Source organism: Eptesicus fuscus, chromosome 9 (genome assembly GCF_027574615.1).
Source record: "Eptesicus fuscus isolate TK198812 chromosome 9, DD_ASM_mEF_20220401, whole genome shotgun sequence".
Classification (NCBI taxonomy): Eukaryota; Metazoa; Chordata; class Mammalia; order Chiroptera; family Vespertilionidae; genus Eptesicus; species Eptesicus fuscus.
This window is the reverse complement of record NC_072481.1, coordinates 48,466,852-48,494,209: the sequence shown is the minus strand read 5'-3', so window position 1 is coordinate 48,494,209 and position 27,358 is coordinate 48,466,852. Positions and strand designations below refer to the sequence as shown.

Here is a 27,358-nt window from a genome sequence, read left to right as displayed (position 1 = left end):
CGCTGTGCCCTAGCCATGCCTAATGAAGTGGGGGGTGGGGGGTGAGGCGGGGGAGACAATCCAAATTCTTCTCACAACGCGGCTGGGGCTCTCCTGAACACCTTGTCAAAGATGAATAAGAGGGGCCCCACAGTTAGGTCAAACACTTGGGGCAAATTACCAGGGTGTCAGTCCATATTATCCAAAGCCCTGGGTTGTGCTTCCCAAAATAATTATTCAGTGGGTTTTATGTAGGACCCCAGAGTTTTAAGGCATGGGTTTTGTGTGCATGTTGTTCACACCTGCTAATCTGCAAAATTCTTTAATTACTGAGGTCCTGTTGTGGCTCTGCCTGTGATATGTAAGATCATAAACATTACCCCCCGACTATTGATATTCCCGTTAACCACTGAAGTTTTCCATGGCGAGACTGGTGAAAGCTTGCTCTGTCCTCATGATAAATTAGCTTGTTTATTCCTCTTCTGCTTATTTCTATCCTGCTGTTGGTTAGTGTAATGAAGCAGAAATCCATTGTGTATGTTCATTGGGTAGCGATCCTCTGGCACCAAAGGGGGTAATTGAGTAGAAAGGCAGAATGCTGTTGGTGCATGGGAGAAGTTAACACCACATGAGGTCACCAGGCTTCAAGCTTTAATCAATGTGGACACAATGCAATTGAGATTTTGAAAAGGGTTTGTTTATAGTGTGAGAATAAGGGTCAGTAGTTAATTTGAAATGCTGTAGGTGTGTTTTCCTTGAACCAAGAGGAATAGAGCATGTGTCATAGAGGATTGTAAATATCCTCAAGGGAAGGATGTAATTGGGATGGGGGTTTACAAAGAAGGGCATTTAGGAATTTAAATGTACTTATTATTGACCCATCATGTTTTATTTAAACTTTACCAGTCTTCAAAATGAGAACGAGACTATAGGAGAAACATTATAGAGAATGTAAATCCATAATATAGAGGCACAACCCTACCAAGAAACAACTTTTTTTTTTAAAGCAGTGATTTCCTTTCAGAAGATAATTGAAGTACTATAAAATATTGCTAATAGCCATACTGTGTGCTACTTCCAAAAGAAACCTCACCCTCAGAAGTTCACATCTCCTAGGATTTTTAATTGCTGTGGCTTGAATGAGATAATATGAAGACCATGAACTCCTCTGGTTGTTCATGCTACTGCCCTTTCCCATTCCAGGCTCCAGTCTATGCCAGGCATGTGTGTCTGCTCTTTGGAATATTTTTGCCGCCCACCTCCAATTATTTAATTACCTATGTTTCAATACCTGGAAACACCATAAGCATTCTTCGGCCAATTTGAAAGTAGAGAGGGCTTTTCTTTTTGTTGCAGGGAAACTACAGAACAACATCCGGTTTTCAGAAATGACTATAGGGAAAGAACGTGAAGGTTATGGTGCCAAAGGCTTGATGTGAGCTCTCAGATGCTTTGTTGAGTGTATGTTGAACCTAGGTGATGAATTTATACTCTGAATCCTTACACTTGTATGGTGCTTTTCTCCTCCAAAGCACTTCCACAGAAATCATCTTATTTGATGTTACCAACAGCTCTCAAAGATAGGCCAGCCCACTAGGGATATTCACATTTTAAAGTTATGGAAACTCAGATGGAGAATAGGTATGTTGTGGTTAGTGGTGTTTTTTTGTTTTGTTTGTTTGTCTGTGTGTGTTTTTTTTTATTGTGTGTGTGTGTGTGTGTGTGTGTTTAAGAAGGTAATTGATTTGTTCGTGGTGGAAATTATTCTGGGGATTTGAAGATTGATTGCTATAGGATGACAGGGTGACGAACAGGAAAAGAAGCTTAGGTGTTTGTTTGTTTTTTGAGAGAGAGAGAGAATTGTTTACTATGGAAGTTATGTATGTTAACCAAACATTACTTTTTGAGCTATCTTCCATGCCATTTATGGTCCATTTTCTTCACATTCCCCATGTAGCACTCAGCAGCTCCCATAAATAGTTGTTAACGATGTAAAGAATATCTCTGGCCAAAACCGGTTTGGCTCAGTGGATAGAGCGTCGGTCTGTGGACTGAAAGGTCCAGGTTCGATTCCGGTCAAGGGCATGTACCTTGGTTGCGGGCACAGCCCCAGTAGGGGGTGTGCAGGAGGCAGCTGGTCGATGTTTCTCTCTCATCAATGTTTCTAGCTCTCTATCCCTCTTCCTTCCTCTCTGTAAAAAAGTCAATAAAATATATTTTTAAAAAAAAGAATATCTCTGGTCCAACCAGTGTAGCTCAGTGGTTGAGTGCCGACCTATGAACCAGGAGGTCAGGATTTGATTCCCGGTCAGGGCACATGCCCAGGTTGCAGGCTCTATCCTCAGTAGGGGGCGTGTAGGAGGCAGCTGATCAATAATTCTCTCTCATTGTTGATGTTTCTATCTCTCCCTCTCCCTTTCTCTCTGAAATCAATAAAAAAAAATATATTTTTAAAAAGACTATCTCTGAAGGAACAACAAATTTTAGCCTGCTGAAGGTGGCCAGATGTTTTGATCTTTCCCTGGGCAGAATCTGGGTCTTTAGAACCCTATGTAAATCTAAAAGAGGGAGCCAGTGAGGGCTTAGAGGATCAGAGTGAAACTAATTTACTAGTGTGTTATGATGCTGTGGTATGATCACCCACAATATTAACTCCTCTGTGGTGTGCCTTTCTCCCTTATCTAAGTCATGTCAGGAAATAGGCATTGGAAGGTCATTCTTGGTGTGGGTATGATAGCACATAGAACGTATGTACCACAATTAAATTACCCAATCACCTATTGTTGGACATTGATGATATTTCTAGTTTAGGGGCTATATAATAGTCATGCTGGGAAAACCTCCTGTTTTTAATATATCTTTATTGATTTCAGAGAGGAAGGGAGAGGGAGAGAGAGAGAGAAACATCAATGATGAGAGAGAATCATTGATCAGCTGCCTCCTGCACACCCCCCATGAGGGATCGAGCCCGTAATCCAGGCATGTGCCCTTGACCAGAATAGAACCCGTGACTCTTCAGTCCGCAGGCTGATACTCTATCCACAGAGCCAAACCGGCTAGGGCTAAAGTTAAATTCTTATTCATGCTTTAGCAATTTCACTTCTGTGAACTTATCTTAGGTCAAAAGGCATGCCCATGTTTAAAGATTTTGATAATAATTGCCAACCCTCCCTTCAGATCAGTGATAACCACCACATACCCTATTAGGCAAGTCTGGAAGACTTATTGGGGAGAATGGTTCAGCCAGATTCTCACTGCATCGTGGCCAGTACCAGGCATTATGTTTAATTTTATTATTTTTGCCAATATACCAAAGTATTTTTTTCCTTTAATTTACATTTCTTTACTAGTGAGGGTGAACCTTTTTCATATGATTACTGGCTATTTATATTCTTTTGTGACTTGCCTGGCTGTTTCCTTCCTTTAGTATACTACTTTCAAAGTTGATCATCCCTATGATACACTCCTTGGAGATCAGGAAAGAGGGAAAAGTTATCGGGGAGGATGGTTCAGCCCAATTCTATTGATAGAAGGATCCTGAGTTTTCTTTGTAGCACTTCTCTTTCCCCACTCTCAGTTCATGTGGTTTGAGAGAATCCTAACCTCTGACCCCAGTGATGGGCATGTGACCAAGCCACAGTGGATATGGATAGTCTAATAAGTAAATCCTGAGGCTTGTGTGGAGGTTGCCAGGAGGAGATGATCTCTCTTTTTTTATTGAACTTGAATCTTGATAATGTGAGCCTGGAACTGCTGGAAGCTTTCCAATGAACCCTGATAATGAAGCTAAGTGATTGTAGATAAGTGAGATCTATTGACATAATTTGATTTCTCAAAATAACTCCTACCTAAAGACTGCTCTGTCTCTGGATATTTTTCAGCTTCCCCTTACAAAATGATTGATTTGTTTCACTCAAGCAACGTTTAGCATGGTTTCCTTTCTCTTGCAGCCCAAAGATCCCTGACTGATGTACTTATTACTATGTCTTTGGTTTAAAGTTAGGTTGATGGAGACCACTAATATATTGCAGGAGGTGTTTTTGGAGAGTTTGCTCATGTTTGATGGAATAGGTCTTCTGTAACAATTAAAATATAAAATCAGCTGTGGAACCAACCTCTGTTAGACATAGTTCTTCCAACTAGTGCAGTGGTTGGAATGGGGGGTGTGTGTGTGTGTGTGTGTGTGTGTGTCACTGTTGGGGTATTGAGTGGCTAGTGAAGATCATTAGTGACAATTCGTGGAGCTAGGCCAGGCTTATTGCCACATGTACTCCTGCTGAGCTAGATCTCTATGTGAAATGGATGGCAACAGGATGTCCCATCATCTAAAGTGAAGTTCTTGAAGGCACAGGAGAAGCTTTAGTGACTGCCTAAGGCTTAGGCCCTAAGCAGAGCAGTATTTCTGGGGATGGCTGGAAAACTTGAGTAAATGTTGTGATGACTTGAGGTTTCTTTAGGACATCAGGGAGTCTGTGAGGCAGAATGAGAATGAGCCAGGACACATTACTACCATTCTTGAACTGGATTAGTCATGGGTCTCAGAAGGAGTGCAACCATGGGTCTTGCCTTTAAACAATTTAAATTTGATTGGAGAGATAAGGTCATTAAAGTAAGATAATTTGTTGTTAAAGTCAAAGTTGGGTGATGTATATTAAGTGTTCTAAGCATTTTTTAGATCATATAAAAAGATTTGTTTTTGAAGAATTAGTGAGTTTGGCCTGGGCCTTTGAAGATTGCTGTAATTATTTGAAGCACTGTTTGATGTGCATAACCCAAGAGAAGATTCACCACATTCAAGACACTGAATTAAAAAATGAACTTAATAGAAAAAACCATGAGTGGAGTAACAGGACATCTGGCTCTAGCCCATTCTGCCTTCTTAGACATACCATTCAATCCCTCTTGCCTCTTCTTATCTTTATTATTTGCTAAGTAGAGATGGCAATGCTTTCCGCTTAGCAAATGAAAATGGAGGCATGTCTTTCTCAAAGCCAAATATGTTGGCATTTTGCACCCAATTTCTTTTCTTTTTGTTACTAAGGTAAACCCTTAGAGTCTTTAGGTTACTTACAGCTTAAAAATTTGTTTAGATGGTGATGAAGATATGTCTTAGCACTTTGCTAAATTCTGGGGAATATAAAGAGACACAACACATAATAATCTACTCAGCTGTGATGTTATCGAAAGAAGGCCCTGGATCTGAAATTAGTGAGTTGAGATCTTAGGGCATCTACCATGTGACAGCTATGAGACTGGATTTGCTATTAGTATCTCTTCAATAACCAACCTTAGATCTGTAGACTTAAATAAGATGTTATACGAAGGCACTTAACTTTTGTAATGCACCAAAGACAAATAAGGTGGCACTATTTTAGCTGAGTAGATAGGCAGGACATATATAAGAATATCTTTAAGTCCTCGCTCAGTTGATTGAGCATCTTCTGGTGCACCTAAAGGTCATAGGTCTGATTCCTGGTCAGAGCACATGTCCAGGTTGCAGGTTTGGTCCCCTATTGATGTTTCTTTCTCACATTGATGTTTCTGTTTCTCTCCCTCTCCTTTCCTCTCTCTCTCTAAAATCAACAACATGGTGTTTTTCTTTTTGTTTTTTTTTTTTTTTAAAGAACATCTTTAATAAAACAGAGCAGCATATGATAAAATATTAGGTAATATTAATTGAGACTTTAATGTGCCAAGCAATGTGCTAAGTGTTTTATATGCCTTATCTTAACCTACATGGAAGTTGGAACTCAAATCTTTATCTCACTTGCTCTTTTCAGATTCAAAGGTCTTTAGAGACTGAAGGTAACTTAAAGCAGTGATTTGGACTTCTTTAACTTGTTAATTGTATTTTCTTTAAAAACCCTCTGTTCTAGCCCTGGCTGGTTTTGCTCAGTGGATAGAGTGTCGGCCTGCAGACTGAAGGGTCCCGGGTTGGATTCCAGTCAAGGGCACATGCCCACATTTCGAGCTTGATCCCCAGTCATGGGTGTGTAGGAGGCAGCCGATCAATTATTCTCTCTCATCATTGATGTTTCTATCTCTCTTCCTCTCCCTTCCTCTCTGAAATGAATAAAAAATATATTTTAAAAACCCTCTGTTCTAGCCCTGGCTAGGGTGGCTCAGTTGGTTGAGCATGGTCCCATGCATCAAAAGGTCTCCAGTTCAATTCTGGTCAGGGCACATGCCCTGGTTTCTGGCTCAATCTCCAGGAGAGAGCATGCAAAAGGCAGCTGATCAATGTTTCTCTCTTTAATCAATGTTTCTCTCTCCCTCTTTATTCCTCCCTCTCTAAAATCAATAATAATGAAAAAACATTTTTAAAAACCCTCTGTTCTAAAAGCAATGGATTTGGGGGGACAAAACCTGGAGGTGCTGTAAATTGACCAGAAGGCTTACAAATAACCCATAAAGACAAGCACTATGGTAGATACTGTGGGCAATCTCCATTCAGGGCCTTCCGTCTGTATTTCCCTTTGTGAATTCTTTTGCTGAATGTCTCATCATCCTTTGTCAAGATGAGGTCCTGTTCATCCTGTCTGCTTTCACGACATAAATGTTTTAGGAACTCTCCACAGACTGGCTGGATTGTCTCTCTGGGCTGTGAACAGATTGTGTGGGTGATGAGACAAGTAGGAAAAGACTCAGCAATAAAAAAAAGAGGGGTGGAAAGCTCTTTCTTTGGCTTTCAGAATGGAGCTTGGACACAAAGGGAACTTCGTTAATCATGCCTCCTTTTGTAATCAGAATGGTGGAGGCATTTTTTTCCAACCACTATTATTTTGTCCTCTGTCTCGTCTGAGTTAAACCAATTGTTAATAGCTAATCAAGGGGTTAAAAATTTCCCAGACATAGCCAGGCGGAATCAACTTCACTTGATACAGAAGTGGGTTGAGAACCAAGTTGGGTGAGGTACCACGCTTCCCGCAGACATGGCACTAGTCTGATGGGATACCCTTGTGCAAGATCTACAAGGTGGTAGATCAGTGCTTAGATGATGAAAATTTCATGTGTGTGAGAAATGGAGATGAGATAAAAACAAACAAGCAAACAAACAAAAAATGGCTTAGGTGTTTACAGAATTCAATCACTTTGTAGTACCAAGTCCCTAAAATAAGCACTGAATGGAAAACTTCAAACATCTCAATTTACTGAACAATCTTGGACAACTTATTGTTTAGTCTTTCTATAGTTGTCTTTATGGAAATCAAAGGAGGATAATAATCTTTGGTATCCACTTAACGGGTGTCCTGTAAAGTAATGAGACTGTAAATGTTTTGAGTGCCCTGGAGATGAAGAGATAGGGAAATTTTCTCTTAAGTATTATTCATATTAATGTGGAAAGATGAATCAGTATAAGTTGTTTTTTTTTTTCTTAAAGAAACCTATTATGCTTTTAGCACCTCCCTTTTACAAGGGAGGTTCTGTGCCTTAGCAGAGGTTGACTTTGTAACCATTTTGTTTTCCAAGGCAGGTCCTGCAAGTTTACCATGTGGTTGATTTTCTAAGAGGAAAGTTTGAGGATAGCCTTGTCCTGTTTCCATTCTGTGAATCTAGTAGTGAGATGATTTATAATGAATTGTTGGTTAAGGGTAAATCAAAGGTAGTGAAACCAAAGGTAATATTAGTGTTTAGGAGATAGCCAATCAACTATTATTCTAGCTATTTTCTACCTGCATGTTTGTGTATTTTCTTTTCTTTTGTTGTTAGTTCTCATTGGAGGATATTTTTTCAATAATTTTTTTTAGAGAAAGTGGAAGGGAGGGAGTTGGGGAGAGAGAAACATCGATGTGAGAGAGACACATCGATTGGTTGCTTCCTACACATGCCCCAACCAGGGCTGGAGATTCAAGCTGCAACTCAAGTATGTATCCTTGACTGGGAATCGAACCAGAGGCCCTTTGATGGGAGGGCTGGCACTCTAACCACTGAGTAACACAGTCCAGGGCTATGTAGTTTCTTTTAAGAATTAAATGGAATTTGGAAGTCAAAATAGTGAGAGCTATAAAGTCCAAGGAAGAGGCAGTACAGTATCCTTAGGGTTGAAAGACAGAAGAAAGAGCTGCTTGATTCTTGAAATTTTTTAACCTCTATTGCCCTATCCCTTGGTCATCAGTACAGAAGGAAAAAATTCTCCACAAGGTTTTTCTCTCTGATGTTTGGTATTACCTATGTGATATTTTCTTCCTATGCAAGATTGGAATTTCCCACTCCTATTATGGTGCTGAGCTCCTACTGGTATTCTCTCTCTGCCCAGTGGAGACCCCTACTTCCCTCACCCTCCATTGTCTGTTTTCAGCAGGAATTCACAGTTTTCTAGTTCTTTAGAGAAATAGATCTTTCTTTATAAGAGGCCTGTGCATTTATCTAGTCCAGTCTCACCCACACTGGGATCTCCCAGCAGAGACACCACTCTTGCCATCCCCTTTCTGTCCTAGTGATGAGTTGCTGTCTAGACAATCCAATTGAAACATTATGGTGGTTAAATGTTCTTTCTTATCATTCAGTGGAAAACTGGCTTCCATTACCACATTGTAATTTCCACTCACGAATTTTCCTTTTGGAATAATTTAGATCATATGCTTCCCTTCTGTTAGAGATGGTGACCTTTCAAATAATTAAAGATGACTATCATTTCTCTCTTTCAACTTTCTCTTTTCCAGTTGAAAAACACCCCTTATCTGGTTTAGACTCCTGACCATACTTGCTGTCCCTATCTAGTTATTGTATTCCCCATCAAGATTAAGTTTACCTCTGCAACCATGGCAACCAGCTACTGATTATTGTTTTTAGTTCGAGGAAAACACCATTTTCCTGTGTTTAGTAGATTGTCCATAATTCAAAAATCAACTTGTTAGCATCCTTAGAACAAAAACATCTATATTTTTGGTGGTCAGCTTATTCAGAGAACACTGAGTTCTAGAACAGTCCATGTACCACCTCACCATTTTAAGTCAGATAATTTATGCTAAATGTATTTCCCATATATCTCTGCATTGATTTTTCTCAGTAGGAGAAATAGGATGGCCCAAGGCAAACAGAGCTTCTGAGCTCAGATAGAGTTAGGGTTCAAACCCCAGTTCAACCACTTGTTGACCTTGAATGAGTTATTTACCTTTTCATCCCAACATAACAAATATCCAAGAAATGGTACCTGTTATGATCATTTATAATTTGTAGATGACAACCTGATGCAGCCAGTCCAGTAGGTAAATAACTGTAATGGTAATGGATTGTTGAGAACTCAACTACCCCTATAGTTGCAAACTCTGAAAAGGCAGTGTCACAGACTGGCTTACAGGGGTATGAATTTTTCTTCTAAGCCTGGGTTGTTAGGAAAAAGTAGGGATTCTCAACTAGGAAGAGTCTTGCCCCCTGAGGGGATATTTAGCAATGTCTGGAGACATTTTTTATTTTCATGTCTTGCTGGGCGAGGAGGGAAGATGATCTGTAGGGAGCAGGGGAAGGAGTATGGAAGACAAATGCTAATTTTTTTGGCCATAATTATTTTACAATAATTTGTAAAAATAATTGTGAAAAAATGTTATAATCCCATTTCACTGAGGAGAAAACAAGGGCTAATTCTATGTTCCCTCAAGCAACAGGCTGACTAGGATATCCCTGGGTTATTTCTCAAGGAAATACATCTTAGACATTCAAGTTAAAATTTTTATAGCATCATTTCTGATTATTGGGACTGTTCACTGAGAGACAAGGAGAATCCTGTTTTTAATAACTTAAGATCTAGACTCTCTAGTACCTTAGGATTAACACATCCTAAGGGGGAAGAAGATAGGATAGAGAGCAGGGATAATGTCTCCACCTCCCACCAGGTTATTCTTCTTCTCCATTTGCTGGCAGCATCTTTGTTATCAATACTTAACATTGATTGAGGCTCACTATGTGCAAGGTGATGTAGTAGGCTCTTTCTAGTAATTATTTTCTCTTCACAACCAACCTGTGAGATGGGTACTCTTTTTAACCCTTTGCATCGCTTGCTTTTTTCTCAATTCCTGCTACCGATGCTAACCGTGTCGAGTCACACTCGACATCTGAGTGCATAAGGTTAATATATATATTTATTTATGTGTGTGTGTGTGTGTGTGTGTGTGTGTGTGTGTGTGTGTGTGTGTATTTTAGAGAGGATGGGAGAGGGAGAGAGAGATAGAAACATAAATGATGAGGAGAATCATTGATCTGCTGCCTCTTGCAAGCCTTACACTGGAGATGGAGCCAGCAACCTGGGCATATGCCCTAACCGGAATCAAACCAGGACCTCCTGGTTCATACATAGGTCGATGCTCAACCACTGAGCCAAGCTGTCTGGGCGAGATGGGTTCTCTTAGTAAAATTTTATAAAGAGGAAACTGACATTTCATAAAGCTATGTATATTGCCCAACTAACCTATTAGTAAGTAATAGAGCTGGGACTTGAACCCAAGTATTTCTGAGTCTATAGCCCTAGCTTTAAATTTTTCTTACTCTGTTTTTATAGATGTCTACAGCCACATAAAGAGCCCTTCCTTATGAAAGCTGCACTGTAATTATTGTTTTCTCTTACGGAATATTTTTTGTAGAAGGTGATCTATGTAAAATTTGGAATATATGAAGAACCTAGCAGTTTAAATGAAAATCTGAGTGAATGTTATGAATTGATGAATATTATGAATTGATTAGCAAATTTTGTCAATGATCTTTTAGGTCAGTGTATGCTGTGACTTTCATTTCTTCTGAATAGTAATAGACAGCTTTGTAGAGCCTATTTCTATCATTCTGAAAAACAGAGGTTGGACATGCTCCACATTATTTCATTGTATTGGAATGTCTTTGTGTTGTGTTATACTGTGAATGCATGGGCCATCCGCTGGAAGTTGGAATGGATTTTTTTTAAAATCCCTAAACATTTTCTTTGTGATTGGATTAGAGTCACTTCCCATAGTGCATATTATGGAGGTATATTTCATCATGCTGAATACATCAGTAAGAAATTTTACGGTTGGCTGGGGTTTGCCCTTGCTTTTTGGAACAGTTCAGTAATCTCACCAGCTAGTGGAAGATAGAAAACACCCGAAGCCTATTCTGACCCCTAACAGTAACACGGTAGAGTAGGATGATTAAAGTCTTTTCCTCTAATAGATACGAAAATACAAGGAAAATGAGAGGAGAAGGAGCCTAGATAGATGAACAAGGCTTGGCAGCCTCTATTCTTGGCATACAAATTGACCCTGATATGAACACATATTTTTGAATCATAAAAGAATGATTTTTACCATAACATAGAGTATATTACTTCCCTCTATAGTCATACAATTTCTAAGTTAGATGTAACAGTTATTGCCTTTACATTTGAAAGCACTGGTCTCCAAGTTTGGTGGGATAATTTGCCTGGTTGATGGCATGTCCTGCAGGCCTGATTCCTGGGATAATTCCACCAAGATTCTTCTCCTCAAGTTCGCAGTAGCTCAGGAACAGCAGACTGATTTGTGGCCCAGAGTGAAGCTCTAACGGTGTGAAGAGGGCTCATAGAATGTTGATGATGAAGAAGGCACTAACGGCTGTTCTTACACTCCATCCAGTACTCAGGTGTCCTCTGTACTTTTTTTTTTCATTAATTTTTATTGTTGAAAGTATTACATATGTCCTCCTTTCCCCCATTAATCCCTTTTAGCCCACCCCCACCCGCTGCCCCAGGCCTTCACCACCCTATTGTCTGTGTCCATAGGTTATGCATACTAGTATACCATACAAGTTCTTAGGTAATCTCTTCCCACCTACCCACCCACCCACCTCCACCTTCCCTCCAAGAGTCCATCCCCTGCACTTTTTGCACCACCCAGTGTTACCAGCAGGAGCACCTTTATTCACACAGGTGTGGGCAGCTCATGGTCTTCAACTGGTCTGGTTAACTCTGGACCATCAGATTGTATCGATCTCAGAATTCCTTCCTTAGAACTTGCAACATTGGGACAACCTAGAATAAATCTAATTTCTCTTTCGATTCTTAGCCACTCACCTATGTGACCTTTTATCTGTAGCCTACTCCCCTCAATGCAAGCCCAGCTCTTTTCTTTAACAAGCCACATACCTCCAGCTACTACGTATTCTACCTGTGACATGTCCTATCACTCATTTTTCTTTAATTCCTCTTCTAGGAAAATGACATTACTATCCATCTGCTGCTGGTACAGGAAACTTGGCGATCTTGATTTTTCACTCACATCCCACATGAATCAACAGGGCCTGCAAATTCTTCTTCCTAAATAAGAAGCTCCCTGTATTGAGACTTTTGATCCCCAGGCTATGCCCCACAGATCCTTTAACACCAGAAGCCTTCCATTGCTTTTCTCTACTAGTTCTTTCAGAACTTTTGTATGTAATTCATTGGGCCAGAGAGAAAAACTTATTTAGAGCTGCTGGGTAAATAGAATATACATGCAACAGAAGGTTCCTCTGCCCAGGTTTCTGTCTGAGCCTGTTTTGTAGATTTGATCTCAAAGGTAGGTTTGATGCCTTTAGAAAGGGTGTTTGCTTTTCTCTCTACTAGGAATTGGTTTAAGATATTAATGAAATTGCCAGTTTTCCCCTCTGGGTGTTCTTAAGAATAAAGGTTTCATCATAAAGTCTTCATTTATGCAGCCACTCACTCACTATATACATTGAAGGCTAAGAAATAAACATTTTTTTTCTTATTTTATTTCTGTCATGCAGGCCTTGATTCCCTCAGGGCAGTGCTGGAATAGGATAAATAATTGTTAAATTCTACCTTTGAGAACCTCAATTTCCAGGAAGTAGGCTAAAGAGTAGTTATCTAAACATGCTCCCACATTTTAATATTAGCTATAAACGCTTTTGGCAAAATTTAAAAAATATTACCATGTTTTTGCCTGCCTGTTGTCTGTCTCCTACACATTCTTTTGATGTGTAAATGTACTTTTTTTTTTAACTGTGGATTGAGATGGTAGTGTTCCAGTTTAGAAGATGTCATTTTGATCCTCAAAACTCAGTATTCATTGTATATATAGGTGGACACAGTTCTGCAAGAACCATCATAAATGGAAATGAGCCTCAACTGGGGCACATGTGTAACATTGAGGGGTTGGTATCAAGAAGGGGCATGGCTTTGTCCCACACTGAATGCCAGTCTTAACTGTACTTTGATGTAGGCAGGCCATGGGTCAAATTCACTATGGCATTTTTTTGTAGTACCTAATATGTTTGATAAAAGTCAGTAAGTATTTGATAAGTAAACAAAAAGTGAATAAGTGTTTGATATAAGTTAATTTCCTAACAAATAATTTAATGTGCTTATTATGACATAATATAAGTAATTCAATTCAGGTTTGGAAGATCTGCATGTTCAAATCTCTATGTTTGGTGCCATAAGGAGGAAGAAGAACTGGCCTTTCAGGAGCTTATAATTTTGTATGCTTCAGAAGCTGTGTTTGTAAATAAAGTAGCATTCTATATAATAAAAGGCTAATATGCAAATCGACTGAACGGCAGAACGACCAGTTGCTATGATGCGCACTGACCACCAGGGGGCAGACGCTCAATGCAGGAGCTGCCCCCTGGTGGTCAGTGTGCTCCCACAGGGGGAGTGCCGCTCAGCCAGAAGCTGGGCTCACGGCTGGCTAGCACAGTGGCAGTGGCGGGAGCTTCTCCCACCTCTGCCGGCAGTGCTAAAGACCCCTCGGGGGATGTCCACCTGCTGGCTTAGACCCACTCCCCTGGGGCCTAAGCCAGCAGGTGGACATCCCCTGAGGGGTCCTGGACTGCGAGAGGGTGCAGGCTGGGCTGAGGACACCCCCCCACCCCACACCCAGTGCACGAATATCGTGCACCAGAACTCTAGTGCTATAATAAAAGCCTAGACTAGGGAATATTGGCATTAGAGGAAATAAGGATAATTTGTTACTGAAGGGAAACTGGTGAAGGCTTGAGATGCTGGCACATTATAGGCATTTAACAAATTGAATGAATGAAGGAAGTGGGACCTAAACTAGAACCCAGAGCTGATTAAAATATTTAACAATTACATAGCGGTCTTAATTTTATTTCAGTGATTTTTAAAAACCTAATGCATTCTAAGAATGTAACCATTGAAACTATAGTTTACCCTCTACCTCCAATTGACCTCTACCTCCAATTCTAGAGAATTTGAAATTATAAGGTCCTACCTTTTCTTTGAAAAATCAAGAAAGGGGATATGATTATCCCTGGCATTTGTGAAATTCCAGGTAAAATCATTAACGAGCCTTGCTTGACCTTAGCTTCAGCTTGCACTTTCTGACACTAAATTGTTGGCCCTTCAGAGTGCCCTGTGCTTTTGTCTGAAATGGGTCAGATATGGAGAAATATTAATCAATATTAATCAATTTGCATGAAGCTCTTTCTTTGGGCCTTACGATCTCCATACCTTAGTATCCTACATGTATGAGTAGGAGACTCTATCATTTTGGTGGCACTGAGGAAATCTGACTTAGTTCAGGCTCTTATCTATTCAGTTACTTCCCGAATGTTTCCATGAATGGAGACCTCGCCCTTTCCTTAGTCTAATTGTGCCATTGTTTGCCTATGCAGTTTATCAGTGAATTCTTTCCTTAGGTTGCTCTGACGTTACTTTACCTCCAACTTGGAATCTTGGCACTTATTCTGCCCACAGATCTGCCATAGACTCTTCCTTGGCAGGTCTGTCATGTGTTCCTGGGTCAGGTATTCTCGTCTAAGTTAACTTCCCAGACTGCCAGCCCAGAATGTGAAGTCATAACCCGAAACCCAATCAATGATGGGAGAGTAGCCATTAGTTTCAAGTGAGTTCAGTGCATTTTGGGGAGCCTGTGTTATTCCACCATCTCTTTCTGGAACTCTGGGAGGAACCCTGGCGCTGACTGAGTCTGGAGAGAAGCTCTCCTGCCGGGGCCCTTTGTGTGGAGCCCAGCCCAGAGCTGGGTAGTGCCCTGTCTGTGGAGGTTCAGTAAGTTCCCCATGGCACCCTGTCTTCCTCATCCATCCTCTGCTCTGTTCATTACCTCTCAGGTAATTGGAGAGAGCTAATAAAGAAACGAGCGATTGAGAGGCAGTGCGGTGTGGTGGAAGGAGCACTGGATAGCCAGTCCGACTGGGGTGCTAGTTCTCGCTCTGCCACTTGCTGGTGGGACAAAAACCACCCATCTTCAGTATGTGCCTTGGAGGGGCGTCCTAATGACTACCTGTTTACTGAGGATTAGATGATGCAAGTGAGTGAGATGCTTTGTAAACTGTAATGTGCAATCGGCATAGTTAAGATCTGTGTTTGTTATTAACATTGGTTATATTGATAAAGGTAGAGGTCTGTAACTTATAAATAATAAATGCCTGATAAGCATAAATTATAAATAATGAACACGTGAAATTTATAGAGTGGAACGAGTACTTCAGAACAAAGCCGCTGTTGCTTCCACAAAGTGTGGGGATTTCTTAAACCTAAAATGTGAAGACAAAAGTGTGCCAAGCTTGCTCACAAAATAAGAGCCAGTTGTCCACCTCTCTGCCACCCCTCTCCCCACAGCTCTGCCAGGGCAGCTTTGGGGCCTCTCCGAGGGCTCAGAGATTTCCCACAGAAGAGCTGGTCTGCCCTCCGTGCTGGCTTTATGAAAGATCATAGCCAAGGCAGTAAATTATAAGGTGCTGTAATTCACTTTCCATAGGTGGTCTTGGCCGCGTTCCACCGCCTTTTGGCTGAAAGGTGGCTGATTTTGAAGCCCTGGCAGAGAGTCAAAAATTCAGCCCAGACGACTGGTTTGCCAAGCAATGAGCAAGAGCATCAACAGATGAGCCATTTGGTTTTTCTAGGGAAGTCTTTTGTGTTCACTTCACGTGTATTTCACATTTGCTGTTTTGGGTATTTCGGGAGTGATGGGGAAACAGTAATCGTAGGTATTTTTTCAGGGATAGCGGTTAGAATTAGTGATTTGATGTGACGCACTTTCCTCAGATCTCTTTCTTAATTTAGTCTCTCTTTGCAGCTGCATACCAAAGGTGAGGGTCCGTTTTGTAATCCGAATTCAGAATTCAGAGTTGCTCCCCCAATTAGCACGTCTGATGGTTGGCAGATTCGATGTGTTATGTCCCTGGCAGGACCCTTTCTGTGCGTTTTATTATTTTTTCCTAAAGAGGAAAAAACTGGCACCAATCTTTTGAGCCTAAAGTAATGCCATGTTTACCACAGCCTTTCAAATACTATGTAAGAGTTTGGCTCAGTGTCCCAAAGCACTCTCATTTTTTTCCCCTCTTGGTTCCAACCCTCCTCAGTTCCACGGGATCTAAGCCAGGCAAGGAATGGAAGCCAAGCGGCGCTGCCTGTCTGCCGTGTCGATTCTGACAAATATAGAGTCATTCTTCTATTCTCCAAAGCTGTTACATCTCTGGCTCCAACACAATTGAGGTTGCAGGCCAAGCAGCTTAAAATCCTCATCAGCCTTCGATGTAAACACATAACCTTTTTTCAATATTTTTAAAGTCAGAATGCATTATACAGAGTGTTTGCTACAATTTCTGAGACTTTGCCGTCGAAAAGTCTATGTCGTTTTTTTTCACAAGTTTATGCTGTAGGGAACTATTTTTAAATGAGTGCTTGACATTTGTATGTATGGCATAAATTATTTTGCATTCAACTCGGCTACGTGGTATGTGTGTGTTTGTGTGTTTTCGTGGTCGTAGTTTAGTGAAGAGGAATGTTCTGCCGTGTTAAAAAATTTAGCTTTCCTAGAACAGATGTTAGCATAATTAACTACTTACCGAAAATTGCTGGCAGGAATGGATTACATTAGACTTAGCGCACCCCATTACACACACTAGGGCACGGCTGGGATCATTCCGAAAACCACTTCTCCAGGTCTTGGCCCTGCAGACCCACTTTCAGTTCTCCAGTAATTGAGATTGAATTGTGAAATAATATTTCACTTAGTAATCTAGTAAGATTTAATTGGTATGGTTGAAATATAAGAGAATTTTATCTTCAGAGTCGGTGGCAGTGCGAGTGTGAGCGTCTGACCATTATATCTTCAGAGCAATTTCAGTAAAGGAATTAACAGACTGAGTCAGTTAATTCCGAAGCACTAAGTCAGTTTAACACAAGTGTTACACTTTCTAGCTGAAAATTTTGAAGCAGTCATTATAGTGAGACATCCTAAAACTTAGTAGACACATGCTGTGGCAGCTACTAAGGAATCATTTTGGGAACTGACCTGGAGGGAATGGCAAACCGAATTGGCTGAAGGGATGCCTAGTTGTCTAAAACCTCACAAGTCAAGGAAATAATATGATCTGGCTACATCAGTTGTACAGTATAGCCCACGTGTTTCCTTTGAACTAGAATTAGAGTAGGAGGTTTTTTGAGCTTGAGAAATACAGGCAGAATCTCTGTGGGAACTCACATTAACACATTCAAAAACTAATTTCTAAATTTAGTTGGAGATTCTTTTATGTTAAATGAGTGCTTTGGGAGGACTTTGAATAAAAATTGTAGTTGTATAAATAACAGGAATCCATCTGGTCTCATCAGTTTCTGCCACCCATGTTCCTCTTTCCTTCTCCTCCTTCCCCTCCTTGAGGCACATCAAAAAGCCTTAGCAAACCCTGGAATTCTCCAAGAGCTTAATGCCCAATACATTTCATATACACTGAGTAGCCAGATTATTATGGTCTCTGAACACATAATAATCTGGCCACTCAGTGTATATCCTATATAATAAAAGGCGAATATGCAAATTGTCCCCTCGACCAGGAATTCAACCAGCAGGCAGGCCGGCCAACCACCCATGTCCCTTCCCCCTGGCCAGGCTGGCCGGACCCCACCCATGCACGAATTCATGCACCGGGCCTCTAATATATATATATATGTATATATATTTATATGTATATATGTATATATACACTGAGTGGCCAGATTATTATGCGTTCAGAGTTCATAATAATCTGGCCACTCAGTGTAAATTCTTATTGAGGCAAGCATAGATGTGCAGGTAGGCAAAGATTAGAAACAAGTTGAGTACAGGAGTCCCCCTTTACCCATGGTTTTAGCTACCCACAGTCAACCATGGTCCAAAAATATTACATGGAAAATTCCAGAAATAAACAATTCATAAGTTTTAAATTGTCCACTGTTCTGAATAGCTTGATGAAATCTTGCATGGTCCTGCTCCATCCTACCTGGGACATGAATCATCTCTTTATTCAGCCTATCCACACTGTACATGCCACCCACTCAGTTGTCAGTAGCCAGGCTCAGTGGTCAGATGGACTGTCTCAGTATCACAGGGCTTGTGTTCACGTAACCTTTATTTTACTTAATAATGGCCCCAAAGAACAAGAGTAGTGCTGCTAGCAATTCAGGTATGCCAAATAGGATGGTTTTGGGCATCCACCACCAGGGGTCTTGTACCGTATCCCCTGTGGATAAGAGAGAATAACTGTATACAATCTTATAAATACCATTCATAGCCAGGCAGTAGAAGTTTTCTCTACGTTACAAAGTGAAATGAATATTGAGTCACTTAGCTTTATAGTTCAGGTGAAAGTTGTGGGGGCTTACATTGTCCAACTATTGCTTTTGTTCTCTAATTTTGTAGATATATACATAGGCCATGTAAGTCTTAAGCCCCAAACATTAATTCTTTCTTTTAAAATTAGCCTCAATTCTTTTAAAAAATAAAGTCTAATAGTCACTTTCTAGTAACCCAAGACCTTTAGGGAACGGAGTAGAGGAAATTATTTTATTTTTTATTTATTTATTTTTTTTTATTTTTTTTTTTCTTCTTTTTTTTTTTTAATTTCTTTATTGATTAAGGTGTCACATATTTGTCCTCATCCCCCCATTCCCATCCCACACCCCTCCCCACGGATGCCCCAACCCCCTGTTGAACTTAACCGTTGGATAGGCTCATATGCATGCACACAAGTCCTTTGGTTGATCTCTCCCCCCTCCTCCCAACTTCCCCTATCCTCCCTCTGAGGCCCGATAGTCCGATCGATGCCTCCTTGTTTCTGGTTCTGTTCTTGTTCCTCAGTCTATGTTGTTCATCATTTCCCCTAGATGAGTGAGATCATATGTCACTAGATATATACTTATAAGAACTGAATGTGAGACGAGCAATAATAGTTATGCTGACAGGCAAATGAATCAATCTGTAGTGAGTTTCTTTCTGGACCAACAGTTCCTTTGAGACCCAATTTCAATGTCCACCAGTTCCTTATGTGTACATGTCAGCACTGACCCCTCAGCTCTGGATGGTGGACAAATGGTGGTAACGGAGATCCGACTCCCTCTGGTTTGGTCTTGGCCGGACCCAGGGGCAAGGCTTCACCCGGACTAAGGGGAACGTGGCCTCACCCAGACCCAAGGGGCGCGTGGCCTCACCCGGGCCCGGGACCCAGCCTCACCCGGATGGATCCAGGGGCACACGGCCTCACCTGGACCCAGGATCCGGCTTCACCCGTACCCAGGGGCGCAAGGCCTCACCCGGACCCAGGGGCATGTGGCCTCACCCGAGCCCAGGGACCCAGCCTCACCCGGGACCAGGGGCGCAAGGCCTCACCTGGACCCAGGGGCGCGTGGCCTCACCTGGGCCCAGGGACCCAGCCACACCCAGGTCCAGGGGCGCGTGGCCTCACCCGGACCCAGGGGCGCGTGGCCTCTCCCAGACCCAGGGGCGCGTGGCCTCACCAGGACCTAGGTGCGCGAGGCCTCACCCGGATCCAGGGACACATGGCCTCACCCGGACCCAGGGGCGCGTGGCCTCTCCCAGACCCAGGGGCGCGTGGCCTCACCCGGACCTGGGACCCAGCCTCACTCGGATCCAGGGACACATGGCCTCACCCGGACCCGGGGGCGCGTGGCCTCTCCCAGACCCAGGGAGGAAATTATTTTAAATATAGATTAATAAATTAGGCATTCATGCTTTTTCAGATCCAGAGATCATGATAGAAGTTTTTAAACTGAGACTAGGGTTTAAGAGTTAAATCAACCTCCCTCTTGAGTCAGTAGCAAAATGAATCTGCTAGCCATTGCAGGATGATTATTAATGCTCATAAACATGCATTATCCTTTTAACTGGTCTGGTCTCTACATTCCTTCCCCTTGTAGTCCAAAGCAGATTAGTCTTTATCATTTTTTGTTGCAAGGCAGACATTCTTTTTGTTATTTAGGTGAAGGATGTTTTCTGACGATCTAGATTTCAAAGGCTCTTTGGAGGCCCAGTTGCTGGAGCCTCTCCATTCCCTCCCCACCACCCGCTCTTGCTTCTCCACTTTCCAGTAGAGCTCACGTCTAGCCTGGTGAAAACTTTCCTCCAGGACAGAGAGATAGGTGTCTTAAAAGGAAAGACCCCACATCTAAAAATTCTTTGCAGGTCTGTTTGTTATTTCTTCTTCATGTTGCTCTACAGACTGTAGTAGAGACTGCTGGGAGCAGAACCCAAGCTCCCTAGGAGAACTATGCCCCTGGTTAGAGAAAGCAAAGAGCTGAAACAAAGTGAGGGGTGGTGCTGCATCTTCACCTGTTAGGTGATCTTTTTAAAACATTCTAATGCTCAGACACAGACATCTGCAGAACCTACTGTGATTTCCTAGGTATCCTATGATGGAGTACATGGTCTCCTTCAGAACCTTCCCCATTTGGCGGTCGTCCTTTCCCCCCTGGCTAACAAACACCTGCTCTCTTTCAAGGATAAGTACAAACCTTAAGTCCCAAGCCTTCTGCAAGCAGCTTCCCCCACCCCCACCCCCTTTCCCACTGATGCATCCTGTACAAACCTCTATCAGAGCAAGTTTCAATCAGGATGTACTTCTCTGCCAACTTCTCAGCCTCCCACACCAGATCGTGAGCAACTCGGGGTCTGGGACTCTCATTGTCTCTATCTTTACTTAGCACAGTGCTCACATAATAATAATGCTCCTAGATAATTGCTAAAGGAGTCTTTTTCACTTGAATAAAGCAAAGAAATAAGTAGTCTGTGTTGGCCTAAATGTAGACCATGTGTCATGTCAACATACTGTTTTAATTTTAACTTTTCTAGGAGGCAACCAAGTCTTGCATCTCTGTCCAACTCTTTAATTACAGGTTCTGGAAGGAGTAGGGGCTAATGATTTGATGTTGACTCAACTTTGAGCATGATAGTGGTAGTGGTTGGCTAGATAGTAATTTGTAAACTGGACTGCCATTTGAGATGCCATAACAGGAAGCTGACTGGAGTCAATGAATATTCTTCCAAAAGAAGTATGAGTTTAGTCATTGTTCACTTACATTTTTACTCAAGGTCACATTGTGATGAGGAATGGAATTTTTGCCTCATTTTCAAGAATTCAATTTCCCTACCTCCCAAATATCTGACTGTTGTCCTTTTTCATGTAATGTCAGGATAAATGTAGTATTCATTACAATTATAATTACTTTTTCCTGTAATTATTTGTTTTTCCGTCTGTTTTCCCCATTATTTGTACATTCGACATGGCTGGTGTCTATTAGGTTCACTTCACCCCCTAACAGTGCCTAGTGCATAGTAGGTACTCAAGACATATTTGGTAAATGTAGTATGAGTCTTAGTAATGTGCAGAGGCCACTGAATTTTCAAAGGCTTCAAATTGTATTTGTGCAGCTTTTCACAACCTTGCATTAGAAGTCTAATTGATTTCATATCATTTTAAAATTAAATGTCATGTAGTATCACATTTCACAGTTTTTGTGCTATAGTAGAGAGGTGGAGGCCAAAAATTCTGTGTACCAATACAGATAAGGAAAGAAAAAAAAAAAAAAAGCCCTATGTTTGACATAGTAAAGAGACCTGAACTCAAATGGGCCAGAGTTTTCAATGAAGTAGCTGGTGGTTTTATGACTTCTGGGCACACGCTAAATGCTGTCTTAACCTACCAGAAGTTAATCCATCCACAGTGCCTGGGCATATTCATTTTTGGCTAGATTGCTCTGTCTATTAAATTGTACTGATGTAGAGGTAAGTTTTGGCCCAATTTTTTCAAGTAAATGCTACGGGTGGATAGAGGGGACATTTATAAAGTATGCTGAGGCAGCTGGGTGGTATTGCATTACTATCCTAGGACTACTGAGGAGTGGTTATTTTTAGCTTTCACCCGAGTAAACATGACTCAGTTTGTTGACCTGAATCCATCCAGCCCCTTCTTAAATCAACACAGTCTATTAATCCCTAGAACCACACTGTTTCTAAGTAAGGCCTTCATTGCATATTACCTGTTAGTTGACTGTAGCTTCTTCAGAGGCTGCAGGTAATTTCAACTTCTTCATTTCACTCTGTTCTCTTACAATAAAATCCATCACACTTAAAAAAAAAATTAATGACAAATCAAACTTCTTTTAATTTTAGACACTGTTTTGTAATCCATGTAGTCACAATTTTGGCTACAATTTAATGAAACTACTGTAGGCAACCAGCCTTTAGGTATAAGCTTTATTTTTTAATTTACTTTGATAGGCTTTCTACATAAAGAAACATCTGGGAGTAGGAAGTTGTCCTGAGGTATAAATACATTACTGGGGAAACATTTATTGTCCACTTATGGGTATCAGAATTTCTATTTACTTTCTCCAACAATACAAGTATTTTGCCTTTTGAACACTACTAGAAACATTGAAAATATTAAATTGTCTTCAGGTTTTAAGTTAGACAAAGGTTTTTGAGTCCAGAGGACTAATTTATTCAAGTAAAGGAAAATGTTTGTGATTCTCATAGTGTAGCTGATGCATTTGAGATTCTCCCAAGTTCATTGTCATGACCTTTATGAAAATATTAGTATTCCTGGGATTTTTTCTCTTTATGCAAGAAACACTAGACTAATGAAAGCATGAAAATGATTCAGGCCGCTATAAAGGCAGGCGTTCACTGTGTCCATTAAAAATGCAGCCTTTGTGCCCGTAAAGTGCTCAGCTTCTCTGTTATTAAGTTTGGAATGTGGTTTTGGAGCTTAGCTGAGGAACTCAGCTAGTTATTTTTCATTTTGGTCCAAGGAGGGAAAGGCTTGTTTTTCAAAAGGAAAAAAAAAAAATGAAAAAAGGTTAGGTTCATTTTGGAAGAATAGAAGTTTTAAAATGTAGTCACTATTTTTTGCCGCAAATAGTCAGTTTGAGCATGTTAGCTAAAAATAGAATTCGTGACTTTTGTCTCCCTGTTTATTTCTCCAACCACATTAAAAAGGGTTCAGTTAAATGTTCCATTTGGTCTTTTTAATGTCAGTGGGCTATTTAGCTGAGTCAGGATAACCAAAATTTGATTGATTCATATTTCTAATAATAAGCCAGATGTCTGATTGAAGATGAATTAGGTGTAAAATGTCTTTGTGATACAGTTTTGAGTTTTAAAGAAAAACTGCCCTGGCATGGATTAGTGGTGACTCCAGGCTGCAGTGTTCAGGATTCTACATTGAAGGACTTTTAGCTAGAGTTTAGCAGTGCTGGGTTTCTGGGTACCTTTCATTAGGCATTGTCACACTTTCTGCAAACAACATGTTACCACTCAAAATTTAGGATAGATATTTAGGTATAGAATAATGCGTATCTGAGCATTAGAGGTAGAGAACATATTAATAACACAAACTTTGCTTCCTCTGTAACTTTCCTCTTGCTTTACATATTTCTCCGTTAAATAAGAGACGATTTCTGCTGGTAACAGGTCTGAAAGAACAGTATACTGAATATATTTACAGAATTAAACATATGTAAACCATGCACGTAAAACATAATTTACATAATGTTTTTCATTCACTACTAACTTTAGGAGAACATTTTTATAAATTGATTTTTAAAAAGATAGTATACTGGCAAAATCCACATGAAGAAAGCTATGAAAGAAATGTCAAAATGAACTCCAGTTAATGGAGAAACAATCATTGTTCTTGCATGGGAACACTAAATGTTGGGAAAGGATGCTTATTCTGTCCACTTTCATTTATAGACTTAAGGTAATTTCAATGAAAATCCCAGTAATAGGACATACATTTGAAATGGACTGGAAAGAGGGGATTTACTCTGTCAGATATTTATACATACCGTAAACATACAGAATTCAAAACAGTGCTGTGTTGGGCTATGACTTGACCATCCAATACAAGAAACAGAGCAGATTGTCCAGAAACATCTATTGTTATACATAAGATAAAGTTATGTCATAAGTCAATGAAAGTCTATTCAGTAAAGAATAATGTCAATATTAAAAATAATAAAAAATCTAGAACCTCACCTCATCTCATATCAAAACAAATTTCAGAAGGATCAACTATTTAAATATTTTAAAAAATAAAATTGTTAAAAATAACTAGAAGTTAATAAAGGAGATTGTTTTTTAGAATTTGGAGGTAAAGTAGTTTCTCTAAGGAAAAAAGCATAGAAAAAAAACAAATGAAAAGAGATTCTATATAAAATTTGGATCGTCTCTATATTAAAATATAGACAGCAGATGCAAATGTTAAGATAAATTAGAAACAAAAACTATCAGGCAAAGAATTATTCTTATTTATAGACAACCTTTACAAACTAAGGGGTGTGTAGGTAAGTTAAATTTGGCATATCATGTGATTATTTTGTAACTGCTAGTTGAAAATGTTTAATTATGGAGAAATTATTTATAATATAATAAGTAATGTTAGTTTCATACTTTTTATATACTCAAACACTGTTCTTAGTACTTTTCATGCTAATTTGTTTCATGTACACAATGACTCAGAGAGATAGGTACTATTATTATTGCCATTGAAGAGATGATAAAACTAATAATACACAAACCTATTTAGTAATATCACCCAAAACTTCCCTAGTGTGGCTTAGGGGTGACGCGATGAGAATGAGAGAGCCAGGATTTCACATCAGGCAAGTTGGCTCCAGAGCTGGTATTATTTACCACTGTGCTGCTCTGCTTCTCGAAGTGAGTGAGAAGGAAAAGCTACAAAACTATGTATGGCATGATCCCAGTTTGTAAAATTTTTGTTGTTAATATTAGTATGTATTTAAAGGGCATACAATTTAATTCATGTATAAATTTTTTATAATTATACACTCATAGAAAAGAAAGATAGTATTTTGATATTTTCTAATAATGGTTACATCCCAGGAGGATTTTGGGTAAATGTTGTTTCAAATTTGAAAACGTCTATATTTTGAAAATCTCTATTGTAATCATTTTATAATAACAAAATAGTGTTTTTTCAATGTTACATTGTTCAAATGTAATGTTCTCTCTTAAAATGCGTGGATTATATTTTGTACACTTTTGAAGTATCGATGTTTGAGTTCTCATCCTTTGAAAGGTACCACTCTAAGTGGGGACCTGAGGTTAACATAGTTCTTTCTCTCAATCAAAAACAGTTTTGGTCCTAGCTGGTTTGGCTCAGTGGATAGAGCCTTGGCCTCCGGACTAAAGGGTCTTGGGTTCGATTCCTGTCAAGGGCACATGCCCAGGTTGTGGGCTCAATCCCCAGTAGGGGACATGCAGGAGGCAGCAGATCAATGATTCTTTCTCATCATTGATGTTTCTGTATCTCTCTCCCTTTCCCTTTCTCTCTGAAATCAATAAAAATATATACATTTTAAAAAGCAGTTTTGTAAAATTTTAGAGTTAAGAATCTTAGAAACCAGCTATCTTGGTTGAATCTTAGAAACCAACCATCTTGTTTCTCAGATGAGGGTCCTGAAGCCACTATAGATTTAACCAGCTTACCCAAGATGAACTGAGAGGAAGTTGTTTAAGCAGGTTTCAGACCCCGGTCTTCTGACTTGAGACACTGGTCTATGAAGCCCCAGAGCTCTGAAGTTCACAGGCAGGTGGGAACTGAAGCACTGGGCATTTTTGTGACATTCATTTTGGAATGAGGAGGTAACTGAACCAAAAAGATTACAAATATATTCTTTCAATAAATACCAGTGATGGAAAACACACTGGGTAGGCCCTTGGGGATACATTAAGACACCTACAGAGGTCAGTGAAGGATTCTCACCAAGATTTGGGAGATCCATATGTATTACTGATCCCAAATTATAGAAGGCAGTACAAAAACAATGGAGGGAAGACGGTAGTGAAAAGAATGTTAGTCAGAAATGAGCACCTCAGTGGATGATTTCTCTAAAATAGTAAAACATTTTCTTTTCAGCTCCAGGACCCACCACGGCTGTGTCCTACTTGTCAGTGAAATGTGTGGATGTTCGTAAAAACCATCACAAGACAAAATGGTTCGTGCCTTGGGGACCCAACCACTGCCACAAAATCCGAGACATCGATGAAGCGATTCCAAAGGAAATAGGAGCCAATGACATTGTGTTTTCTGTCCACATTCCTCTCCCCTTCATGGAGATGAGTCCTTGGTTCCAATTCATGCTGTTTATCCTGCAGCTGGACATTGCATTCAAGCTGAACAACCAAATCAGTAAGTGCACTCTCCTTTTTCCTCTCTGAACTTGGAGAATTTCTCTCTTCAGGTTCTTTCAGAGCTACTCCTAATAACAGTAAAATGATAATATTAATAGCAGCCAATTATCAATCCACCAGTTCCTAGAGGTAGGTCTTTTATTTCACCTTACAGTTAAAAAAACGTGGGCACCAGTGAGGTTGCCTAAGGTTTCAGAAGGCTGGAGAGTGGATTCAAATTCAGGCAGCCTGGCTTCACAGCCCTGCCCTACCCACCAAGCTTCGATAACTCTCCAGGCGGTGGGAAGCGTTCCCTCTTCCCTTGGCTGATCTAATGATTAAATTGACATAAGACATATTAACAGGAGAAAATAATTAATTTCATATGTATGGGAGCCCTAAAGATATGAGGCGCAAGGGCAAGTTGGAAAATCAAAGCTTAACATGCCATCCTGAGCTGAGGAATGAGAGGCATAGAGCTGCAAAGGGCAGGAAGATAGGGTAATTCGCAGGATGATGAGAAAGCAGATGTTTGGTAATTAGAAGTTTGCCCTGCCATGCAGGTAAGTCTTTCAGAGAAAAAGTTATCTCTGATTAAGCTCTCTTTCTGTGCTAGACCCACTCATTATCTGAATTATTTTAGGCAGTTAAGAGAGTGGTAAAATTTTTTCTTGAATCTGCTAGGTCTCGATGGCCTTCAGCTCAAAATAATCCACATGCCAAATGGCCCATTCACACCTTCACCTCTGTGGTGCCACGAGGGAGCTCACCCCACTGCAGTGACTAGAGGATTTCTGAAAGGTCCCATGTTTCAAATGTTTTTTCCCCTCCCACTGGGCTTTGAGTGAAGCCATTGCCTTACAAAAAAATATCTGTCAAAATGAGAACATCAATTCTTGAGCACCCATTTTCCCACAAAACTGGGTTATATTTTTGAGCTTACTCAGTTGTGATTCAAGACTCTGAGGACATGGGGCATA

At 40.4% G+C, this 27,358-nt stretch overlaps 1 protein-coding gene across 2 annotated transcripts in view; it reads left to right on the top strand.

Moving 5' to 3' along the window:
• The window catches only part of WLS (Wnt ligand secretion mediator), a 101,198-nt gene that overhangs the window by 15,253 nt on the left and 58,587 nt on the right, over positions 1 to 27,358 (top strand). For both annotated transcript variants that reach the window (XM_054720944.1, XM_054720945.1), the window contains exon 2: positions 26,125 to 26,397. In XM_054720944.1, the coding sequence (XP_054576919.1) occupies positions 26,125 to 26,397 (273 nt within the window). The remainder of the gene's footprint in view (positions 1 to 26,124; positions 26,398 to 27,358) is intronic.